The sequence below is a fragment of the Emiliania huxleyi genome (genome assembly GCF_000372725.1).
Source record: "Emiliania huxleyi CCMP1516 chromosome Unknown EMIHUscaffold_20, whole genome shotgun sequence".
NCBI classification, from domain to species: Eukaryota; Haptophyta; order Isochrysidales; family Noelaerhabdaceae; genus Emiliania; species Emiliania huxleyi.
Genome location: NW_005200600.1, coordinates 1,024,391 through 1,045,929, shown reverse-complemented (window position 1 = coordinate 1,045,929; position 21,539 = coordinate 1,024,391). Strand labels below are relative to the sequence as shown.

At 67.7% G+C, this 21,539-nt stretch overlaps 1 protein-coding gene across 1 annotated transcript; it reads left to right on the top strand.

Annotated features, from left to right (window-relative positions):
• Positions 1-4,145: 4,145 nt before the first annotated feature.
• TOR1 (putative target of rapamycin protein) lies at positions 4,146-17,791 on the top strand (the record flags this gene model as incomplete). The annotated part of the gene is made up of 29 exons (XM_005781806.1): positions 4,146-4,358; positions 4,402-4,610; positions 5,595-5,985; positions 6,019-6,237; positions 6,555-6,630; positions 6,696-7,213; positions 7,348-7,407; positions 7,562-7,720; positions 7,977-8,144; positions 8,347-8,761; positions 8,801-8,889; positions 8,958-8,960; positions 9,096-9,214; positions 9,287-10,040; positions 10,111-10,269; positions 10,384-10,570; positions 10,802-12,075; positions 12,234-13,073; positions 13,140-14,453; positions 14,526-14,642; positions 14,726-14,814; positions 14,892-15,840; positions 15,963-16,395; positions 16,427-16,542; positions 16,572-16,619; positions 16,682-16,862; positions 16,974-17,238; positions 17,376-17,499; positions 17,558-17,791. 29 exons carry the CDS (start codon positions 4,146-4,148, stop codon positions 17,789-17,791), a joined length of 9,723 nt encoding a protein of 3,240 aa, XP_005781863.1.
• Between the last annotated feature and the right edge of the window lie 3,748 nt (positions 17,792-21,539).

Genomic DNA, 21,539 nt, shown 5'->3' with positions numbered 1-21,539 from the left:
CCTAACCCTAACCCTAACCCTAACCCTAACCCTAACCCTAACCCTAACCCTAACCCTAACCCTAACCCTAACCCTAACCCTAACCCTAACCCTAACCCTAACCCTAACCCTAACCCTAACCCTAACCCTAACCCTAACCCTAACCCTAACCCTAACCCTAACCCTAACCCTAACCCTAACCCTAACCCTAACCCTAACCCTAACCCTAACCCTAACCCTAACCCTAACCCTAACCCTAACCCTAACCCTAACCCTAACCCTAACCCTAACCCTAACCCTAACCCTAACCCTAACCCTAACCCTAACCCTAACCCTAACCCTAACCCTAACCCTAACCCTAACCCTAACCCTAACCCTAACCCTAACCCTAACCCTAACCCTAACCCTAACCCTAACCCTAACCCTAACCCTAACCCTAACCCTAACCCTAACCCTAACCCTAACCCTAACCCTAACCCTAACCCTAACCCTAACCCTAACCCTAACCCTAACCCTAACCCTAACCCTAACCCTAACCCTAACCCTAACCCTAACCCTAACCCTAACCCTAACCCTAACCCTAACCCTAACCCTAACCCTAACCCTAACCCTAACCCTAACCCTAACCCTAACCCTAACCCTAACCCTAACCCTAACCCTAACCCTAACCCTAACCCTAACCCTAACCCTAACCCTAACCCTAACCCTAACCCTAACCCTAACCCTAACCCTAACCCTAACCCTAACCCTAACCCTAACCCTAACCCTAACCCTAACCCTAACCCTAACCCTAACCCTAACCCTTAACCCTAACCCTAACCCTAACCCTAACCCTAACCCTAACCCTAACCCTAACCCTAACCCTAACCCTAACCCTAACCCTAACCCTGACCTTAACCCTAACCCTAATCCTAATCTTAATCCTAACCCTGACCCTAACCCTTAACGTTGACCATAACCCTAACCTGAACCCTAACCCTGACCCCTGCCCTAACCCTAACCCTAACCCTAACCCTAACCCTAACCCTAACGCTAACCCTAACCCTAACCCTAACCCTAACCCTAAGCCTAACCCTAACCCTAACCCTAAACCCTAACCCTAACCCTAACCCTAACCCTAACCCTAACCCTAACCCTAACCCTAACCCTAACCCTAACCCTAACCCTAACCCTAACCCTAACCCTAACCCTAACCCTAACCCTAACCCTAACCCTAACCCTAACCCTAACCCTAACCCTAACCCTAACCCTAACCCTAACCCTAACCCTAACCCTAACCCTAACCCTAACCCTAACCCTAACCCTAACCCTAACCCTAACCCTAACCCTAACCCTAACCCTAACCCTAACCCTAACCCTAACCCTAACCCTAACCCTAACCCTAACCCTAACCCTAACCCTAACCCTAACCCTAACCCTAACCCTAACCCTAACCCTAACCCTAACCCTAACCCTAACCCTAACCCTAACCCTAACCCTAACCCTAACCCTAACCCTAACCCTAACCCTAACCCTAACCCTAACCCTAACCCTAACCCTAACCCTAACCCTAACCCTAACCCTAACCCTAACCCTAACCCTAACCCTAACCCTAACCCTAACCCTAACCCTAACCCTAACCCTAACCCTAACCCTAACCCTAACCCTAACCCTAACGCTAACCCTAACCCTAACCCTAACCCTAACCCTAACCCTAACCCTAACCCTAACCCTAACCCTAACCCTAACCCTAACCCTAACCCTAACCCTAACGGGAACCCTAACCCTAACCCTAACCCTAACCCTAACCCTAACCCTAACCCTAACCCTAACCCTAACCCTAACCCTAACCCTAACCCTAACCCTAACCCTAACCCTAACCCTAACCCTAACCCTAACCCTAACCCTAACCCTAACCCTAACCCTAACCCTAACCCTAACCCTAACCCTAACCCTAACCCTAACCCTAACCCTAACCCTAACCCTAACCCTAACCCTAACCCTAACCCTAACCCTAACCCTAACCCTAACCCTAACCCTAACCCTAACCCTAACCCTAACCCTAACCCTAACCCTAACCCTAACCCTAACCCTAACCCTAACCCTAACCCTAACCCTAACCCTAACCCTAACCCTAACCCTAACCCTAACCCTAACCCTAACCCTAACCCTAACCCTAACCCTAACCCTAACCCTAACCCTAACCCTAACCCTAACCCTAACCCTAACCCTAACCCTAACCCTAACCCTAACCCTAACCCTAACCCTAACCCTAACCCTAACCCTAACCCTAACCCTAACCCTAACCCTAACCCTAACCCTAACCCTAACCCTAACCCTAACCCTAACCCTAACCCTAACCCTAACCCTAACCCTAACCCTAACCCTAACCCTAACCCTAACCCTAACCCTAACCCTAACCCTAACCCTAACCCTAACCCTAACCCTAACCCTAACCCTAACCCTAACCCTAACCCTAACCCTAACCCTAACCCTAACCCTAACCCTAACCCTAACCCTAACCCTAACCCTAACCCTAACCCAACCCTAACCCTAACCCTAACCCTAACCCTAACCCTAACCCTAACCCTAACCCTAACCCTAACCCTAACCAAGCTCTGGCCAAGGCTGGCCAAGGCTGGTTACTCTCTGGCCAAGGCTGGCCACTGTCTGGCCAAGGCTGGCCAAGCTCTGGCCAGGGCTGGCCACTGTCTGGCCAAGGCTGGCCAAGGCTGGCCAAGGCTGGCCAAGCTCTGGCCAAGGCTGGCCACTCTCTGGCCAAGGCTGGCCAAGCTCTGGCCAGGGCTGGCCACTCTCTGGCCAAGGCTGGCCAAGGCTGGCCAAGGCTGGCCAAGCTCTGGCCAAGGCTGGCCACTCTCTGGCCAAGGCTGGCCAAGCTCTGGCCAGGGCTGGCCACTCTCTGGCCAAGGCTGGCCAAGGCTGGCCAAGCTCTGGCCAAGGCTGGCCAAGGCTGGTTACTCTCTGGCCAAGGCTGGCCACTGTCTGGCCAAGGCTGGCCAAGCTCTGGCCAGGGCTGGCCACTCTCTGGCCAAGGCTGGCCAAGGCTGGCCAAGCTCTGGCCAAGGCTGGCCACTGTCTGGCCAAGGCTGGCCACTGTCTGGCCAAGGCTGGCCACTCTCTGGCCAAGGCTGGCCACTCTCTGGCCAAGGCTGGCCAAGCTCTGGCCAAGGCTGGCCACTCTCTGGCCAAGGCTGGCCAAGCTCTGGCCAGGGCTGGCCACTCTCTGGCCAGGGCTGGCCACTCTCTGGCCAAGGCTGCCCAAGCTCTGGCCAAGGCTGGCCAAGCTCTGGCCAAGGCTGGCCAAGCTCTGGCCAAGGCTGGCCAAGGCTGGCCAAGCTCTGGCCAGGGCTGGCCACTCTCTGGCCAAGGCTGGCCAAGCTCTGGCCAAGGCTGGCCAAGCTCTGGCCAAGAAGGCCCATTTTTGGCCAAAAACGGCCAAAAAAGGATGTTTTTTGAGCATATGGCACTTCCATGACCACAGCCCATATTGGGCCTGAATAGCTCAGATGGTCAGGTTTTGCCCTAGCATAGCTCAGATGGTCAGAATTCTGCTCTAGTGGGGAGTGGCTGCCAGTTCAAGGCCCATTTTTGGCCAAAAACGGCCAAAAATGGATGTTTTTTGAGCATAACTCGCCAGGACTTCACTTTCAGGTCCCGAAACCTGGTCCTAGGGGGGGGTTTTGGGGGGCCAAAACGCTAGTCGCTTCTCCTTGTGGGGAGGGAACCTCCCCAGCATAGATGTACAAGGAGAAGACAGTTAGGGTACTGCTGTGAACAGAGCAAGCAAACCAACAAACGGAACTAACCCTAACCCTAACCCTAACCCCGCCGGCGCGGCCGGGCACTCCGGGAATTTATTTTGAGTACTCTCGTAAACTCGTGACGCTTGTGGGGCTAGGAAGTTGTTTTCTGGGGGCGTTCGGGGCGGCGAGTATTTTTTTGTGCGCGCGGGCGGCCAGGGGCGGCCCCTGGGCGTCCTATGGCCGATTTTTTACAATCGAACACACCCGGTGGCAGAGGTGCTGGCGAGGGCGATAACGCTGGTGTCGCACGCCGACGCCGACGTGCGCGAGGGTGCGTTGGCGCGTGTGGACGCTGCAGGGGAAGGGGAGCGAGGGGAGGCGCTTCGAGCGCTCGGCCTCAATCCCGCGCACTACCCGGCCAAGATGCTGAAGTGCGTGGGCGAGCTCGAGCACACGGATGGGAAGGTGCGCAAGGCGGCGGTGCAGACGCTGGGCAAGCTGCCGGCGGAGGCGCTCGCGGCGCACGGGGCGGCGGTGGCGGCGAGGCTCGAGGACGCGAATGAGTACGTACGCCGGGCGGCGGTGGAGACGCTGGGCAAGCTGCCGGCGGAGGCGCTCGCGGCGCACGGGGCGGCGGTGGCGGCGAAGCTCGAGCATCCGGATGAGGGACGTGCGCAAGGCGGCGGTGGCGGTGCTGGGCAAGCTGCCGGTGGAGGCGCTCGCGGCGCACGGGGCGGCGGTGGTTGCCGCGCGTCTCGCTCTGACCCGTGGCGCCGCGTGCAGCACAATCTCCTTCTGCACCGTCGGGCTGCCCGGCGCGCTGGCCAAGCACGGGCAGATCTTCTACGAGATCACATTGAAGCGAGTGGGCAAGTACCCGCAAATCGGGTGGGCAACGCCGGGCTTCGCGCCCGACGGTGACAATGGTGTCGGCGACGACGCACTGAGCTGGGCGGCCGACGGGGCGCGGCGCAGCCTGTGGCATAAAGGCGAGCGGCCATTCCGTGTCATGGAGGGATGACGACGTGGTGGGCTGCGCGGCGGACATCGAGAAGGGCTCGGTATGGTTTGGGCTCAGCGCCGCAAGAGGGCCAAGCCGGCACCGGCGGCGCCGCTCTATCGCACTCGCGATGCAGAGACGGCCCCCTCCGTGTTTGCACAGCCGGGCGGGAGCATGTTCTCCCCAACCTTTGCGCAGGGCATGATGCTGGCCGAGCTCAACGCTTCGCGCGCACGCGAGCAGAGTGAGCGGGAGAGTCAGGCCAGGTTCTTGGGCTTCATGGGCGTCCCCAAGTGATTAGCTCATAGCACTGCTGGCATGACACGCATAGTGGGTGGGTGCGAGCCAGGTGCGAGCGGCATGGTGGGCTCCGTAAGGGGTACCGTGCGGGTGCGGACGGAAGAGAGAGTGCATGTACGAGAGCTAGCATGCGCATGCTCTGCAGGGGCAGGTGAGTACTGGTCAAAACAACCATTTGCACACTTGTTTGCAACAAAATGCGCTGCAAATGCGACATTTTATGGATCTGGAGTGACACTATGGATTTCGGGTGACACAGGTTTAGCGCCGCGCGCTGGCCCCGGCTGCGTCCCCGCGCGGCCTGCCCGACGGCGTGGCGCCCGCCCTCCACCCACCTCCCCGCGCGGGGCCGCTCCGGGGCGACCCGGGCGCCCTCCGACCAAACTGCTCTATTACTATCATACAACAATACATCGGCAGGCGAGGGCTTGACAAGGCGACGTACGAGAGAGACGAGGTGAGCGGCCTGACTGTGTCTCGCGTGTCCGAGCTTCGACCCCTCTTTTTCCTGCGCCATTTGCGCAGAGTGCCAAAGTGATTCTCTTTCTCGCGACCCCGCCGGGCGGTGGCAGCAGAGCCCCGCTCGCTCGCGCGGCGGCGCCGGCCGTCCGCTCGCTCGCGGCGGCGCTGGCCATGGTCGTCTCAGCCGCGCGTGACCTCGACGTCTCGCTGCAGCAGCTCGGACATCGCAGCGCGTCGGTCCGCCAGGGTGCAGCGCGGCGTGTTCGAACGATGTTCGAGCGAGCCGGCTCGGCGCTCGAAATCCTGCGGAGGCTTTCCGAGGCGCTGGGCTCAAACGACCCGGCGCGGCGCCACGGCGGGCTTGCGCTAGTCAACGAGCTGGTCGATGTCAACGAGTGGTCTCGCGTCGGCACCGGAGCCGCTCGCTTCTGCCGGCTGCTACGGGCAGTGCTCGAGCGATCCACGGCGAGCGGCACGGCGAGAAAGGCGCACCGTCGATCGGTCTGCCGCACCCAGCCCCACGGCCCACTCTAGGCGCCCGACGAGATCGCGCTCGCTGTCCGCACCCTCGGCCACGCCCTGCGCTCGGCGGGCGCCGCTGCGACTGACGCGACCGACGCAGAGCTGTCGCGAGCTCTCGAGTGGCTGCACGCAGAGACGCCTGCGGCGGCGAGCCGCTCGCACCGCCGCCTCTCCTCCTGCCTGATTGTCACCGAGCTCGCCATGCGGAGCGGGCCGCAGGCCGCCTCGGCGGTGGCGGCGCGGCTGCACGAGGCGACACTTCCTGGACACTTCCCAGACGCCTGCCAAACACCTCCCAGACTCCTCCTAGACACTCCCTAGACACCTCCGAGATTCTGCTCCGCGGCGACGGCGCCGGGCCGGAGGCCAGAGCAGCCCCGGCACTCGGAAACTTCCCCGAACCTTCTCCGAACCTTCTCCGAACCCTCTCGGAATGTCTCCCCACGACAGGTGACTGCGGCCGTCTGGGTCGCGCTGCAGGAGCCGCCCTCTGCCTACGGGTCAGTGGCGGGCACCCTCTCTTGACCAGCGCCTCTCTCCCTCTGCAGGACCCGCTCTCCGAGACGCGCATCGCAGCCATCGGCATGCTCCGCTCCTGCCTCGCCATCGTCTCGCAGCGCGAAGGTAGCGGCGCGGCGCCGCGAGGCCACGTCGAGGACAACTCCACGACACGTCCACCGCACCGCTAGGCGGGCTCGGCGCCTGGTACGAGGCTGCCCTCAGCCGCTCCCTCGCGGGGATCCAAAGCTACCACCCCGAGGCCGCCGCCGCCGACTCGCCCTCCTCCTCCGCCTCCTCCTCCGCCCCTCGGCCGATCGAGGAGGGCGGCGGCAGCAGCGGGCTCGACGAGGCGCACGGCTGCCTCTGCGCGCTGAGTGAGCTGCTGAGCGGCGAGCTCCTCTCGCTCGCCCTCGGCCCGCTCCACCCCCCCTCCCCGCCCCTGCTCGACCCTCCCCTCCTCGAGCCGACCTTCCAACTCCCCGCCTGGCGCCGCTCCGCCTCCGCGTCCTCCGCCGCCTCAATCCTCTCGCCCGCCCTCCTCTCCCCCGCCCTCCTCCCGCCCTCCGCCGCCGACGCCGCGCCGCACCAAACCCTCGGCGCCGCCGACGCCGTGAGCACGCACCCCTCCTCCGCCTCGCTGCCGCCGCCGATGCCGCAGTGCGCATCGCTGCCCCGCTCCGCCGAGCACCGGGCTGCCTTCGCCGAGGTCCTCTCCGCTACGGAGGAGCTCGCCCGCCCGCCCGCCCGCCCGCTCGCCCGCCCGCCCGCCCGCCCGCCAGCCTGGTGAGAGACGCGCACCAGCTGAGCGGACCAGCTGAGGCTGCGCACACCGCCCGTCAGGTGGAGCGCGCCTTCCGGCTCGTCTGGCGGCTGCGGGACGAGTCGCCGCCGCACTTGCGGGTGAGGCTCGCCGCGCTGCCCCGCCCGCGGCGGACAAAGCCTCTTCACATAAACGCACAACCCCGGGCCCCGAAATAGCACAGTGACAGTCAGACATGCAACAAGCCTCTTCACACATGAGCACACGCCTCTTCACAGCGCGCGCCGTGACCAGGTCGCGCTGCTCGCCGCGCTGCCTCGGCTGGTCGCAGTGGCGCCCCCCCCTCTCGCCGAGCAGCTCCTACCCCTCGTCGCCTCCCACCTCCTCGCCCGCGCCGCCAGCCACGCGTCGACGGCGCGCGCGGCTTGCCTGCTCCGAGAAGGTTCCGAGAAGGTTCCGAGAAGGTTCTCCCGCCCCGCAGGCGCGCACGGCCTGCCTGCTCGCCCTCGGTGCCCTCGCCCTCGCCACCCGCTCCGCCTTCCTCCCCTACGCCGCCGGCGCAATCTCGATCGCGCGCGCCGAGATCGACAGCGAGCGAGGCGGCGGAGGCGGTGGCGCGCGCGGCGGGCACCGAAACGGGTTCCAAGCCAGGGCCCAAGCCAGGGCGGCGGCCGCCGCCGCCGCCGCGCGGCCACTGCCGCCGCACGAGGCGGTCTTCAAGGCGATCGGAGACGCGTGGGCAAACTTCACAAGGGGGTTTGCGCCGCCGCCGCCGCCGGCGCGGGGCCGCAGGCAGCGCGGCGGCATGGACGGCAGGGGCGGCAGGGGCGACGGCTGGAGGGGGGAGGGCTGGAGGGGCGAGGGCTCGCCGGCGGCGGTGAGGGGGCGCAGCTGGGGCGGCGAGGGCGGCGGCGAGGGTGGGTACGCGGGAGAGGGCCTCGATGGCGGCGGCGGGCTGGGTAGCTTGCAGAGCGGCGCCTTTGGTGGCGGCGGCTGCGGCAGCGCGCACGAGGCTCGTGCCGCTGGTGCAACGGCCGCTGCTTGAGTACTGGACTCATGAGCCATCGACCACTCACTAGGCTGCGCTGTGGTGCATCGGCAGCGTGTGCGAGGCGTGCGGCGGCGCGGTGGGCGATGCGTCGGGCGAGCTGGTTGAGCGGCTCTGCGCGCTGCCGCTCTCCGGCGCGCTGCTCGCCTGCCTCGCCGCTATCGCGAGGCACGTGCCGCCGCTCGAGCGGCAGGTCCGTTCCCGCCTGCTCGACGCCGTCTCTCTCGCGCTGGTGCGCGAGCCGTTCGACGTCTGGGAGGAGCGGTGCACGCAGCAGCAGCAGCAGCAGCCGGCGCGCGGCACGCGGGCCCTGAGAGGCGACGGGAGCAAGGGCGAGGCGGGCAGGGGCGAGGCGGGCAGGGGCGAGGCCGGCGGCGCGGAGGGTGGCGGGTGGGGCGGGCGGGGCGCCGTGTGCGGGGGAGGGGAGCCCTCCGAGCCCGCCCACGGTGCGTGTCATGGACGTGCCGCAGACGTGTCGCCCGGAGGCGGACGCACCGAGGGAGGCGCCCTCTCGCTGGTGAACCTGCTGCCGCCCGCCGCGTCGCCCGCCGTCGCCCCTCCGCTGCGCGCGGGGGTGAGCTCGTTCGCTCAACGCTGCGGAGGAGTGAACAGCGTCTCCTCACTGCGCGCCGCTGCGCGCAGGTGGTTCGATCCACCGACGGCGCAGCGCCGCTCCTCTCGTCCGGCGCCGGCTCGTGCGAGGCGGAGGAGGAGCGGCGGAGCGGGCGGCGGGGGAGGAGGGGGGGAGCGGCGCCTCTTCACGCCTCCCTCTGTCAACAGGAGCGGGCCGAGCGGGTCGCGCAGCTCTCGCTCGCGCTGCGCTGCCTGAGCGACATGCCCGTCGCGTCGCGCCTGCTGCCCTCCACCCTGCCCCGTTTCATGCTCGCCGCCATGCGCGAGTGCGGCGGCCGCGGCGTGGGCGGCGCTGTAGCAGGAGCCCGCGCCGACCCTGCTCCGACCCATCCGTGCAGGTGCCTCGACGACAGCGCGGTCGAGGTTCGCACCGCCGCGGCCGTCGGGGCTTGCACCGTCCTCGCCGCCCTCGCTGCCGAGGCGGAGACGCGAGCGGCGACGGCGATCGGCCGGCCCTCCCCTCCTCCGCCCGTCCGCACCTTCCTGCCTCGGCCTGCCCTCGCCGCCTCCGCCGCCGCGCCGAGCTGCGCCGCCGCCGACGGCTCCGTCCGCTGCTGGCCGCCCGCCGACTGCGAGGGCGGCCCCCCTCTGCCGTCGTTGCGGCTCGTCGTGCTCGGCGGCTGCGGCGAGAGGGCGGGCGGAGGTGCGGCGTGCGGCCGCCTCCTTTACCACGGCGCGCGCGAGCCGTCGGACGACGCGCCGCTCGGGCAAGGCCTCGCCGGCCAGGGCGCGCTCCCGTCGGTGTGTGAGCGCGTCGAGCTGCTCGAGAAGGTGCTGGTCCTCGCGGCGCTCGAGCCGGCGCGCGGCGCGCGGCTGGCGACGCTGCAGGCCCTCTCGCCGCCACTCGACGTGCACCTGCAGCAGCCGCGGCTGGTCGAGCTGCTGCTGCCCTACCTCGAGATGGGCGACTACGCGCTCTGCTCGGCCGCGCTGGCCGTGCTCGGCCGGCTCGCGGAGCGCAACCCGGGCGAGGTCGTGCCAGCGCTGCGCACTTTCCTCCTCTCGCTCCTGACGCAGATGACGCACGCGCACTCGCCCGCGGCGCGGCAGCAGGCGGCGAGGCTCCTCTCGCGGCTCAGCGAGGCGCGGCCTGTACCGCTCGCGGCCTGTACCGCTCGCCGCCCCGGCACGACACGCGTCCACCACACGACGTGTCCCGCAGGCGCGGCCGCAGCTGCTCGGCTCGCACGCGACGCCCATCGTGCTCGCCCTCACGCCGCTACTCGGAGAGGCCGACGCGGGCGTCGCCACCGCCGCCCTCGCCGCCCTCGGCGAGCTCGCGGGTCTGGCCGAGCTGGCAGGCGCCGCCCTGACGCCGTACGTCCCGCGGCTCCTGCCCGCGCTGCATTCGCTGCTGCAGGACCTGCCGTCGGGCGAGAAGCCTCCTCGCCACGCCCATGACACGTCCGAGACGTGTCCGAGACTTTTCCCGTAGGACCAGTCGTCGAGCGAGAAGCGGCACGCGGCGCTCCGCGCCACGTGGCGGTTGCTGCGCTACACGGCGCCGCCGCCAAAGGGCATGCAGGGCCACGCCGGCTCCCTCTCGCAGCGCTCGCAGCTCCTGCACACTCTGCTCGGGACGCTCCTCCACGCCGAGGCGCTCGACGCTCGGCGTTCGGAACGTCAAAGACACCTCCACGACATGTCCGAGACACGTCCATAGGCGCGCGACGCTCGGCTCGAGCTCGTGCGCGCGATCGGCATCATCGGAGCCATCGCGCCCGCGAGCCACTTGCGGCTGAGGCACGGGCGGGGGCCGCACTGGGGGCCGCACAGCGCCCCTCCCGCCGCCGCCGGCCCACTCTCCGCGACGGAGCCCCCCCCTCTCTCGGCGGGCGGCCCCTCTCCGCCAGGCATGGCGGGCGGCCTCTCGACCTCGGACGCGCCGCTCGGCCTGGGCGGTGCGGCTGGCGGCGCCGCCTCGCCGCTCTACTACCCTGCCGTCGCCCTCGCCGCCCTCACCCGCGTGCTGCGCGAGCCGTCGCTCGTCGCGCAGCACCGCGCCACCGTGCCTCCCATCGTGACGGTGCTCTCCGAGCTCGGCACGCGCGCCACGCCGCTCCTGCCGGACGTGATGCCGCTCCTCCTCGCCGCCGCCTCGGGGCCCGACCCGCTGCTCGTCGAGGCGGTGGTCCGCGAGCTCGGCGCCCTCGTCCCCGCCCTCGGTTTGCTCAGCCGGCCGTACGTGCCCCCGCTGCTCGAGCTCGTGCTGGCGCACCTGCCCGGCCCGCACGCGTCCATCCAGGCGCACTGCATCTGCCTCGTCGAGGCGCTGTGCGAGGCGCTGCGCGCCGAGCTCACCCCGCACCTCGAGGCGCTGCTGCCGCGCATGTTGTCCATCCTGCGCACCGACCGGAGCGACACGCGCATGCCGACCCTCCGCGTGCTGCACGCCCTCGGCGCGATGGCGACCTCGCTCGGCGACGCGGCGCCGCCCGTCGTCGGCGAGCTGCTGTGGCTCGCGCAGCAGCGCGACGCGCCGATGCGGCCGCGCCGGCGCGCGATCAAGCTGCTGCGCCTCCTCTTTGCGCGCCTCCCCCTGCGCGAGCACGCGGCGCACACCGCGCACGTGATGCTCGCGCTGCTCGGCGCCGCCGACGACGCGGCCGAGCTGCGCCAGCCGGCGCTCCACTGCCTGCACTCCCTCTCCGACTCGCTCGGCGACTCGATGCTCTCGCTCTCGCCCAACCTCGCCTCGGCCGTCGCCGCGGCGTCGGCCTCGTCCCCGCGCGCCACCCTCTCGCCCGGCCTCGGACCCCACCGCGCCGTCGGCCGGCTCGGCGCGCTCGGAGCAAGCTGCCGGCCGAGCCCCCTCATCTCGAGGCGCAGCGCGCCCGACGACGACTCGCCCCTCCTCGAGCCCGCCGCGCCGCCGCGCCTCGACTTGACGCGCGGCTCGGCGGGGCGGTTGGACCGGCTCGTCGATCGCTCCGACTCTGCGGTCGCGCTGCCCGCGCTCGGCGCATCTCCGACCGCCTCGCTCGACGCCGGCTCTTTCGCCCTTCCGCCCGCCGCGCCGTCCGTCGGCACGATGGCAGCGGCGGCCGCCGCCGCCACCGCCGCCCTGGACGGGGCAGAGGCTGGCTGCGAGGACGGCGCCGGCGGCTCGTCCACCGCAGCGCCGGCGGTGGACGCGGCCGCGCTGGCGACGGCGTGGGCGGGTGCGGCGGAGCGTGCGACGCGCGACGAGTGGTCGGAGTGGCTGCGCCGGCTGGCGCTCGAGCAGCTGCGCGCCCCACTCTTCATTGATAGGTGCGATGATTCACTACCATCAACCTGAAATAGGCGCTCGAGCTGCTGCGCGTCTCGCCGGCACAGCCGCTTCGCGCGTGCCTGCTGCCCGCGCAGGCATACCCGCCGCTCGCGCAGGAGCTGCTCAACGCCGCCTTCCTCTCCTGCTGGTCGCAGCTGACCCCGGACGGGTGCGGCTTGCTCGCCGCGGCGGTCGAGGCGGCGCTCGAGCGCGAGAGCATGCCGCCCGCGGTGCTGCAAAAGATGCTCAACCTCGCCGATTTCATGGAGCTCCACCTGCAGCCGCTCCCCATCCCCGTCCGCAAGCTCGGGTCGCTGGCCGAGCGCTGCCAGGCCTACGCAAAGGCGGCGCACTACCGAGAGATGTCGTTCACGCACGCGGCCTTCCGGCACGCCGCCGTCACGCAGGCGCCCCCCGGGCGCGACATGGGGTGGACGCACGCGCCGGGGCCGCGCACGGCGGCGGCGGCCGGAGGCGGCGGCGGCGGCGGTGGAGGTGGCGCGGTTGGCGCCGGTGCGAGCGGCGCTTCGGCGGCGGCGGCGGCGGCGGCCGAGGAGGCGACGGCGACCGCCGCCGACATCGAGTCGCTCATCTCGATCAACAACCAGCTGCAGCTGCCCGAGGCGGCGGCGGGCGTGCTCGCCTTCTCGCGCGACCTCGGCGTAGAGCCGCGCGTCTCGTGGTACGAGAAGTTGGGCCGCTGGTCGGACGCCCTCGCGGCGTACGACCGCATGTCGCAGTCGGCCGAGGGCGGCGCGGCCGGCGGCAGCATCGCCGTGCGGCTCGGCTCGATGCGCTGCCTCCACGCGCTCGGAGAGTGGAGGAGACTCTGCCAGCTTGCGTCCGAGGCGTGGCTGGACCCGGCCCTCGACGTGAGCGGCGGCGAGTCAACGCTGACCCCCGCACCAGGCTCTCTCCACCCCTCCTGAGCGGCTGAGGTGGGAACAGGCGAGCTGCGCGCGGAGGCGGCGCGGCTCGCCGCGGGCGGCGCGTGGAACCTGCAGCAGTGGGGCAGCATGGCGCGCTACGTCGCGGCGATGCGGCCCGACACCGTCGAGACGGCCTTCTTCAAGGCGGTCATGGCGACGCACGATGCGCGGCTCAGCGAGGCGCGCGCCCACATTATCGCCGCGCAGCAGCTGCTGCAGTCCGAGCTGACGGCGCTGGTCGGCGAGTCGTACCACCGCGCCTACCGCGCGACGGTGCAAGTGCAGCAGCTCGCAGAGCTCGAGGAGATCCTGCTCCACAAGGCCGACCCGGAGGCGATGCCCCTCCCGCTCCTCCTCTCGGTCTGGCGTGGGCGGCTTCTGCAGGCAGAGCGCTCGGCCGACGTCTGGCAGGAGATCCTCTCGGTGCGCGCCCTCGTCGCGCCGCCCGCGCGCGACCCGCAGACGTGGCTCAAGTTCTCAAACTTGTGCCGCAAGTCGGGCCGCGGCGCCCTCGGGCACAAGATCCTCTCCGAGATCCTCGGCGAGGACTGGGACGCCCACTGGGAGCGGATGCCGCGCCAGGCGGCGCACGCCTCGGTGACGCAGCCGACCAGCCCCGACCACTCGCCCTCTACGACCGCCTCCTTCCTCGCGGGCGGCGCCGCCCTCCTGCGCTCCACCGGCGAGATGACGTCCTCGGCCGCCGCCGCCGCCGCCGCCGCCGCGTCGGCGCACGTCGTGCACGCAGACAGCGCCTCGCCGCCCCCCAGCCGCGGGGGCGGCGCCGGCGCCTGCGGGAGCGGCCGAGCTTCCCCTCCCGCCTACCTACGCGCCTCCTCCGACGGCACCCTCCCCACGGGCACCCTCCCCGTGGGCACCCTCCCCGGCCCGCCGCGGCTCCCCCCCTCCATCGACGGTCTCTCGAGGACGGGCGGCGGCCTGGGCGGCGGCTTGGGTGGCGACAGGGCGTATGCCGGCGGGACGGTGGACGGCGCCCAGCGGCACGCGGGCACGTACGGCTACCTGAAGCAGATGTGGGCCGACGGGTCGCGCGAAGAGGCCATCGCGCGGCTGGCGACCTTTGCGCGCTACGAGGCGGCCGGCACCGCCTTCGCCGCAAAGGCGTGGCGCCGGCTTGGCGGCTGGCAGCGCGCGGTGGGCGAGGACCAGCCGTTCAGCGTGGAGCGGGCGGCGACGGTGCTGGCCTCGCTCGGCAACGCGACAGATGCCTCGCCGCACAGCTACAAGGCGTGGCACGCCTGGGCGATGGTGAGTTTCGAGGCGGTGCAGCAGCTGCCGCCGTCCGACGCGGCCGAGTTCGTGGTGGCCTTGGCGCGCGGCCAGAAGCTCGGCTGTGTCCCTCGGCTGCATCTCGGGTGCCGTTCGGCCGTGTAGGTGCCTGCGGTGCGCGGCTTCTTCCGCTCGATCGCCCTCGGCCGCGAGGCGGCGCTGCAGGAGCCGTGGACGAGATCAGCCGAGATCAGCCGCGATCAACCGCACTCACCCGAGATGGTTCGGCGCTGCAGGACCTGCTGCGGTTGCTCACGCTCTGGTTCACGCACGGCCACCGCGCCGACGTCGAGGCGGCGGTGCAGGCGGGCTGCGACGACATCTCGGCCGACTTGTGGCTGCTCGTCACGCCGCAGATCATCGCGCGCATCCACGCGCCCAACCCGTTCGTGCGGTGCGTTCCGTCCACCGCCCTCCTCGCGAGGAGCGATTCGGGGGCCTTCCGGGAGCCCTCGCGGAACATCCCCGTAGGCGCTCTGTCAACCGCCTCCTCGCAGAGGTTGCGCGCACGCACCCGCAGGGCCTCATCTACCCGCTCACCGTCGCGTCCAAGTCGCTTCTCTTGCCGCGCCGCACGGCCGCGTTGCGCGTGCTCACCGAGGTGCGCAAGGCCAACGACACGCTCGTCGAGCAGGCGGCGCTCGTCTCGACGGAGCTCATCCGCTGCTCGATCCTGTGGCACGAGGTCTGGCACGCGGCGCTCGAGGAGGCGTCGCGCCTCTACTTCCAGGCGTCCGACGTCGACGGGATGCTCGCCGCCCTCGCGCCGCTGCACGCGCAAATCTCGCGCGGGCCGGTGACGACGGAGGAGAACGACTTCCTGCGCACCTACGGCGCGGAGCTGCGCGCGGCGCACGAGCACTGCGAGCGGTACCGGCTCGGCGGCCGCTCGCGGCAGGAGCTGCAGTCCGCGTGGGAGCTGTACTCGACGGTCTTTGGCTGGCTGACCAAGCAGATCGGCCGGATGACGTCCATCGAGCTGGCGCACGCGTCGCCGCGGCTGCTGCAGGCAAGAGACCTCGAGCTCGCCGTGCCGGGCACGTACGAGGCGACGGCGCCCGTCGTGCGGATCGGCTCGTTCGCGCGGTCGATGTCTGTGATCGGCTCCAAGCAGCGGCCGCGCAAGCTGAGCGTGTACGGCGACGACGGCTCGCTGCACGACTTCCTGCTCAAGGGGCACGAGGACTTGCGGCAGGACGAGCGCGTCATGCAGCTCTTCGGCCTCGTCAACGCGCTCCTCGCCTCGACCGACGATGGCGCGCGCCTCGACCTCGGCATCCAGCGGTACTCTGTCGTCCCGCTCTCGCCCAACTCCGGGCTCATCTCGTGGGTGGCGGCCTGCGACACGCTGCACGCGCTCATCAAGGCGTACCGCGACGGCCGCAAGGCGATGCCGCTCAACGTCGAGCACCGGCTGATGGTTCAGCTCGCGCCGGACTACGACCAGCTGCCCCTCCTGAACAAGCTCGAGGCTTTCGATCACGCGCCCCGCACGAGCTGCGAGCCACGCACTGCTCATCGCTCCGCCCCTGCTGCCTCTAGGCCTTCGAGCACGCCCTCGCGCAGACGCCGGGCGACGATGTGGCGCGCGTGCTCTGGCTCTCGTCGAGCAACGCCGAGGACTGGCTGCTCCGCCGCACAAACTACACGCGTTCACTCGCCGTCATGTCCATGGTTGGCTACATCCTCGGGCTCGGCGACCGGCACCCCTCCAACGTGATGCTCGACCGGCTCACTTCCAAGATCCTGCACGCCGACTCTGGCGCCTGCTTCGAGGTGCGTGAACGGCGCCTACTCACGCCGCCGGCTGCGAGTAGGCACATCGATTTTGGCGACTGCTTTGAGGTTGCTGTCCAGCGCGAAAAGTTCCCGGAGAAGATCCCGTTCCGCCTCACGCGAATGCTGGTCGCCGCGATGGAGGTGTCGGGCGTCGAGGGCACCTTCTGCTCGGCGTCCGGAGGCATGCGCGGGACACGTCCTCGACACGTCCGCGGTATGCCCCACAGGCACCTTCCGCGCGACCTGCATCGCCGCGATGGGCGTGCTGCGCCGCAACAAGGACTCGGTGATGGCGATGCTCGAGGCGCTCGCGCGCGGCAAAGCCAGGCCGCACCCACGGCACGTCCGCGACACGTCGGCGGCGTGTCTCAGGCGTTCGTGCACGACCCGCTCATCAACTGGCGGCTGCTCATCCGGCAGGTCCTCTGGGTATCTCCGGTAATCTCGCCCGCCCATCGACACGCCGGCTGCGCCCCCCGCAGGCCGTGCAGCACGAGGCGCTCGAAGAGGCGCCGACCTCGGGGGGCGCGTCCCCGCAGGCGGACCCACCCCCCGACCAGCAAGCCCTCCTCCGGACCGTCTCGGAATCCTCTCGGAGCTTTCCCACACAGGCGGGCCGACCCACCGAGCGGCGCCGCTCGCCGCTCGGAGCGCGCGCGGGCGGTGCGACGTCGCCGTTCGGCTCGCGAGCCAGTGCGAGTGCGGAGGTGCGCTCTGCGGCCGGCGGCGCCGCCCGCCCCGAGCGGAGGCGGTCTCCGGTCGGTCTGCGGGCAGGCGCGGCGGGCGGCGGCGGCGGCGGCGGCGGCGGCGGCGGCGGCGGCGGCGGAGGAGGAGGCGGAGGCGGCGGCGGCGGCGGAGGCGGCGGAGGCGGCGGTTGCGGCGTCGGAGGCGGCGGAGGCGGCGGTGGCGGCGTCGGCGTCAGTGGCGAGCGCGGTGCGGAGGGAGAGGCGCCGCGCCGCAGCGGCGGGCCGGTGATGCGCGTGGGCTCGCTTCGCCGGTCGGTCGTGCTGACGACCACCTCAGACCGGCTGCAGCAGCGGTGAGATGACCCTAGATGCCCCGAGACGACTTGAGATGACCCGAGATGACCCGAAATGACCAACCTCGCTGCAGCAGCTGCGTCACGAGCGGGTGCCCGAGAGTACCGGCGAGCACCCGAGGTTGGCCGAGGCATAGGCATCGCGAGCGTGCGAGATCGTCCGGGCTCGGCGAAGGCATCGCCACCATCGAGCTCGAGTCGTCCGACCCGGCGCTCTCGCACCAGCCAATCTCGCGCTCGGTCGTCTCGGTGGCGGCCGTGGTGCAGGGGCCCATCACGCTCGCGGAGCCTTCCCTGAGCCCTCTCGGACCCGCTGTAGGTGGCGACGATGATGCACGAGTCGATTGCGCACGACGGCGGCGGCAACCAGGACGAGGACGCCCTCAACGCGCGCGCGCGCGCTGTGCTGCGGCGGGTGCGCGACAAGCTGGTCGGCGAGGATTTCGCGCCGGAGCCGCTCAACGTGCCGACGCAGGTCGAGCGCCTCATCGCCGAGGCGCGCTCCAACTCCAACCTGTGCCAGCTGTACGTCGGGTGGTGCGCTTTTTGGTGACGCACCTTTGCGCCTCCTTCACCTGCAACCTCGCATGTAGAAATACCTTGAGCATGTGGCACTCGATCCGGTCCACAGCTAGATTTTCTCCCCAGCCTCGCCCTGTCACCGTGTCAGTGAGTTACTGAGTTTCTCTCTCTCCTCTGTCGGTCCATCTTCCATGAGATTGAGTATTGGGGTCTTGTGTATTGGAGTCTGTGTGTTGTTTCGTACGGTGTCTCTACAACAAAACCCCACCGTCAGCTCGCGGGCGGTACGTCATCCGGCAGGTCCTCTTCGGGAGCTGGCACAAACATGCACCGGATGGCAGAGGTGCTGCCATTCTCAAAGAGCTCGCCACAGCTCGACACCGCCACCGCCTTGCGCTCGCGCAGACCCGCGAGGAGGGCGTGCATCGCCTCCGCCGTCTCTCCTCCGTCGGCTACACCGATCACCGCCTGGTCGAGCAGCAGCCTCCTCCGCGTCGCCTCTGGAGCGCCCGCGAGGCCAGTGAGGAAGGAGAGGCGGGATGTGCCTTTGCCGGCGCCGCGAACCGGCACAGCCAGCACCGTGTCGGTCGCCGCATCGTCCGAGTCCAACTCGACGCCGTAGTAGGCACCCCCGCCGACCAGCGGCCGCTCGCAGCGGGAGAGCGACTTGTCGTCCGAGATCAGCGAGTCCGATCTGCCGACAGCATTCCGCCCCTTGCCGCGCAGGACTGCATGGTGGCCACGCGTCTTTGGCGCGCCCGGCTCGAAGCGGCACCACGAGTAGGAGTAGGCGCAGCCCGTCCTCTCGCCTACTTCCGAAGGACGCGGTACGACACGTGGCCACACACAGAGAGATACCGCACTGTATGCGCAAACCGGTGCAGAGCATCCGCACGTTGGCGCTGTGCTGCGGCAGCAGGGCCGCGCCGCTCAGCCGGAAGACGAGCCTTCCGAGCGGGCTCCCCTTGAATGCGGCGGAGCCTCTTGCGCGAGGCGAACTGAGCGTGAGCACGTCAAAGTAGATGCGCGAAGAGGCGGAGGTGCTGTCGCGGGCCGGGCTGATCGTCGCGGCGGGTCGAGGAGCCTCCGTGGCGGCGAGGCTGGAGAGCAGGCCGGGCTTGGGCTGCGCGAACGAGGCCGGGGCGCAGAGGAGCCAGATCATTGACCACTGACGCAAGCCCGGGGTCACGCTCGTCTGAGCTGCCACAAACGGCGCCGCGCGGCACACTAAACAGCAAAAGATGAGGGCGTCGCGCGCCTTGCCTGTCGCGTGAATCGTGCGACCAGCAAAAGAATTTTTGCCGGCTTGTGGGCACGGGACTGGCGCGCACTCGGCGAGAGACTGCGAAGAGAGATAGGAAGAGGCAGACTCCCTAGGGTGGGCGACGGATAGCGCACCACACACCTCTCCTTAAAATCCCTGTGTGGTGGCGGCGTGCCGTCCTCCCATCCCTCCCTTGGGTTGTCTGTTTTCTTTCTTTCTTTCTGGCGCGCACTTGGGTTGTCTGTTTTCTTTCTTTCTTTTTGGCGCGCACTGGCACTAACACAGTCACACTACGGGAGCCGCAAGCGACTCCTGCGAGGACGGCGAGGCACTTACTTAGCTCCGTGCACTCGATCGATCGATCGCCCTCGCCGCAGGCAAGCTCATTCACAATCTGCTCTAGAATCTGCTCTGCGATGGCAGCCGTGTGAAGACGACTGAGGTGTGGGGAAGGTAGGGATATCGGGATAGGGACATAGGTAGACCATTCATCACAGACTGGTGGAGGGGGAGAGAGTGATACTAGGTAGGTGTGCTGGGGTGGGTTGGGACTGTCGTGTGGGGGTGTGGGGTTGAACTGCGGGTTGAACTGCCAGTCATTGTGCGCGTCCTCGTACCCAATCTCCTGCGACAGTCCGGCTCGTCACACGGAGTCGCTCGACGGTCGACACCGTTGCTGATCGGTTCCGTTCAGTTCGCCGGTCCGTCTCTGTCGAGTGGGGCGGCCCGACGTTCTCCCATCCCTCCCGCCGGTTTCCCAATAAGCTCTGTCCTTCTCCCAGTCTGTCGTGGTCGAGACCGAGGTGCCGAACTGAGAGGCACTACTGGAGGCTACCTCCGGCCACCGCTCGACTACCAAGGCACATGGCCGGTCCTGTGGCTTGCCTGAACTCGCTCAGAAGCCTCAATTCGCGCACACCTTTGCTCTCTGGCTCCCGCGAGTGCGTTCAGGCCACACAAGCAGGCGACGCCGAGCACCTGCAACGCATCTCGCTGGGGCGCCACCTATCGACCCGACTGATTGGCAGCATCAAAGCCGACCCCATGACGGTCCTTCAGCCCCACGAGATAGGCAGTTGCGCCCTGATCTCGGTCCAAGACGGCCAACGCCGTGTCCGGCACCTGCTGGCTGCTTCACGGGGATGCCCCCCCCGGACACATGCTGCAGCCCCGAGTGGATGTATTGGTCGTTTGTGGGTCCCACAAGACTACTCTAGTAGGGGCCCGGCGCTTGAGCGTCGGCGGTACACCTGTGCAGATGTTTTGCACGGGTGAAATGGCTCCTCGTACAGGGTAGGAGGCAGGCGGTGGGTTTGAGTGTCGTGAGACGTGAGTGCTTGCAGCCGCGAGTGTAGCACCGTTTTTTGTGACTCCCATGGATGCAGTTGGGTGGGGCACGGTGCTGGGGGGCGGTCCGGTGCGCCACAACAGCCTCCCCAGCTGACCCCCATCCAGTTCGGCACCTCCATCCTGACCGTGGAACTTGGCCTGCACAAGCTTTTCCGGCAAACAAAAAGGAAAACAGAGGGTCCCCAGCACTTTGCGTTTCCGGAAATTTCCAGGGAAAACAGAGGGTGTTTGGTGCTCCATTCTGGAAACTCACGAGTTTCCCTGAGTCTGAGAGCTGGTCTGGGGCAAAATCTGACGCAAAATTGAGGAAATCGGCACGATACCCAGGCGGTCGCAGGATATTTTCCAGGTATACCCGGGGTTTTCCAGGTATACCCGCAAAATACCCGGTATTTTGCCGATTTGGCTGATTTTGGGCCCAAACCAGCCTCAGACTCGGCTCAGAGCCCGGAAAATTTGATGGTTTTCCCGGGAAAATAGAGAGAAAAAGAGAGGGTGCGGCAGAGAAAAAAGGAAAGGAAAAGAGACGGGGTGCGAGAGGAAAAGCTTGTTCAGCCTAACGTGGAACGTGGAACCCCAGCCAGCTTCAACCGGTCATATCTCGGGCGGACTGGCACCTCAGGAGCTCATCCTGGGCGGTTCCGGGGAGTCTTGGGGGTGTACTTGATCTTTCGCCTTTCGGCGCAACTCCGTCCTCCTCGCGGCGTATCCTGGCCCCTCGAGTCTATCGAGCTCTCCTCGCGCAAGGACCACATTTCTGACTCCCACTCCGATCATTTGCCTACAGGTCATGTTGTTGCTCAGGTCCACTCTCTCTTCGAACACTCGTGCCTCTACGGATGATGCCGGCGCTGGGGTCCCCTTCGGATGCATCGTGACATCTGACAACTGGATTTCCACTGGTTCGTCCTCCTCGGAGTCATCTTCCCCGTCCTCCTTCCGCTCGGCTCTTCGCTCGGTACGTTCGGTGTGGCTCACCCTCCATGCCGTGATGTTCAGCCACGCGTTGGCTGATGCATGGTGGCAGATCCACAGGGGCGGACCTGCCGTTGGGGCCTTTGTACTGATGGCGGGTCGTGGTGCAGAGGTCAACACCAGCGTGCAGCTTATCGGCGCCCGCCATGGACGCGGCGGCGAAGAAGAGGAGCACTGCCGGCAGGTTGGA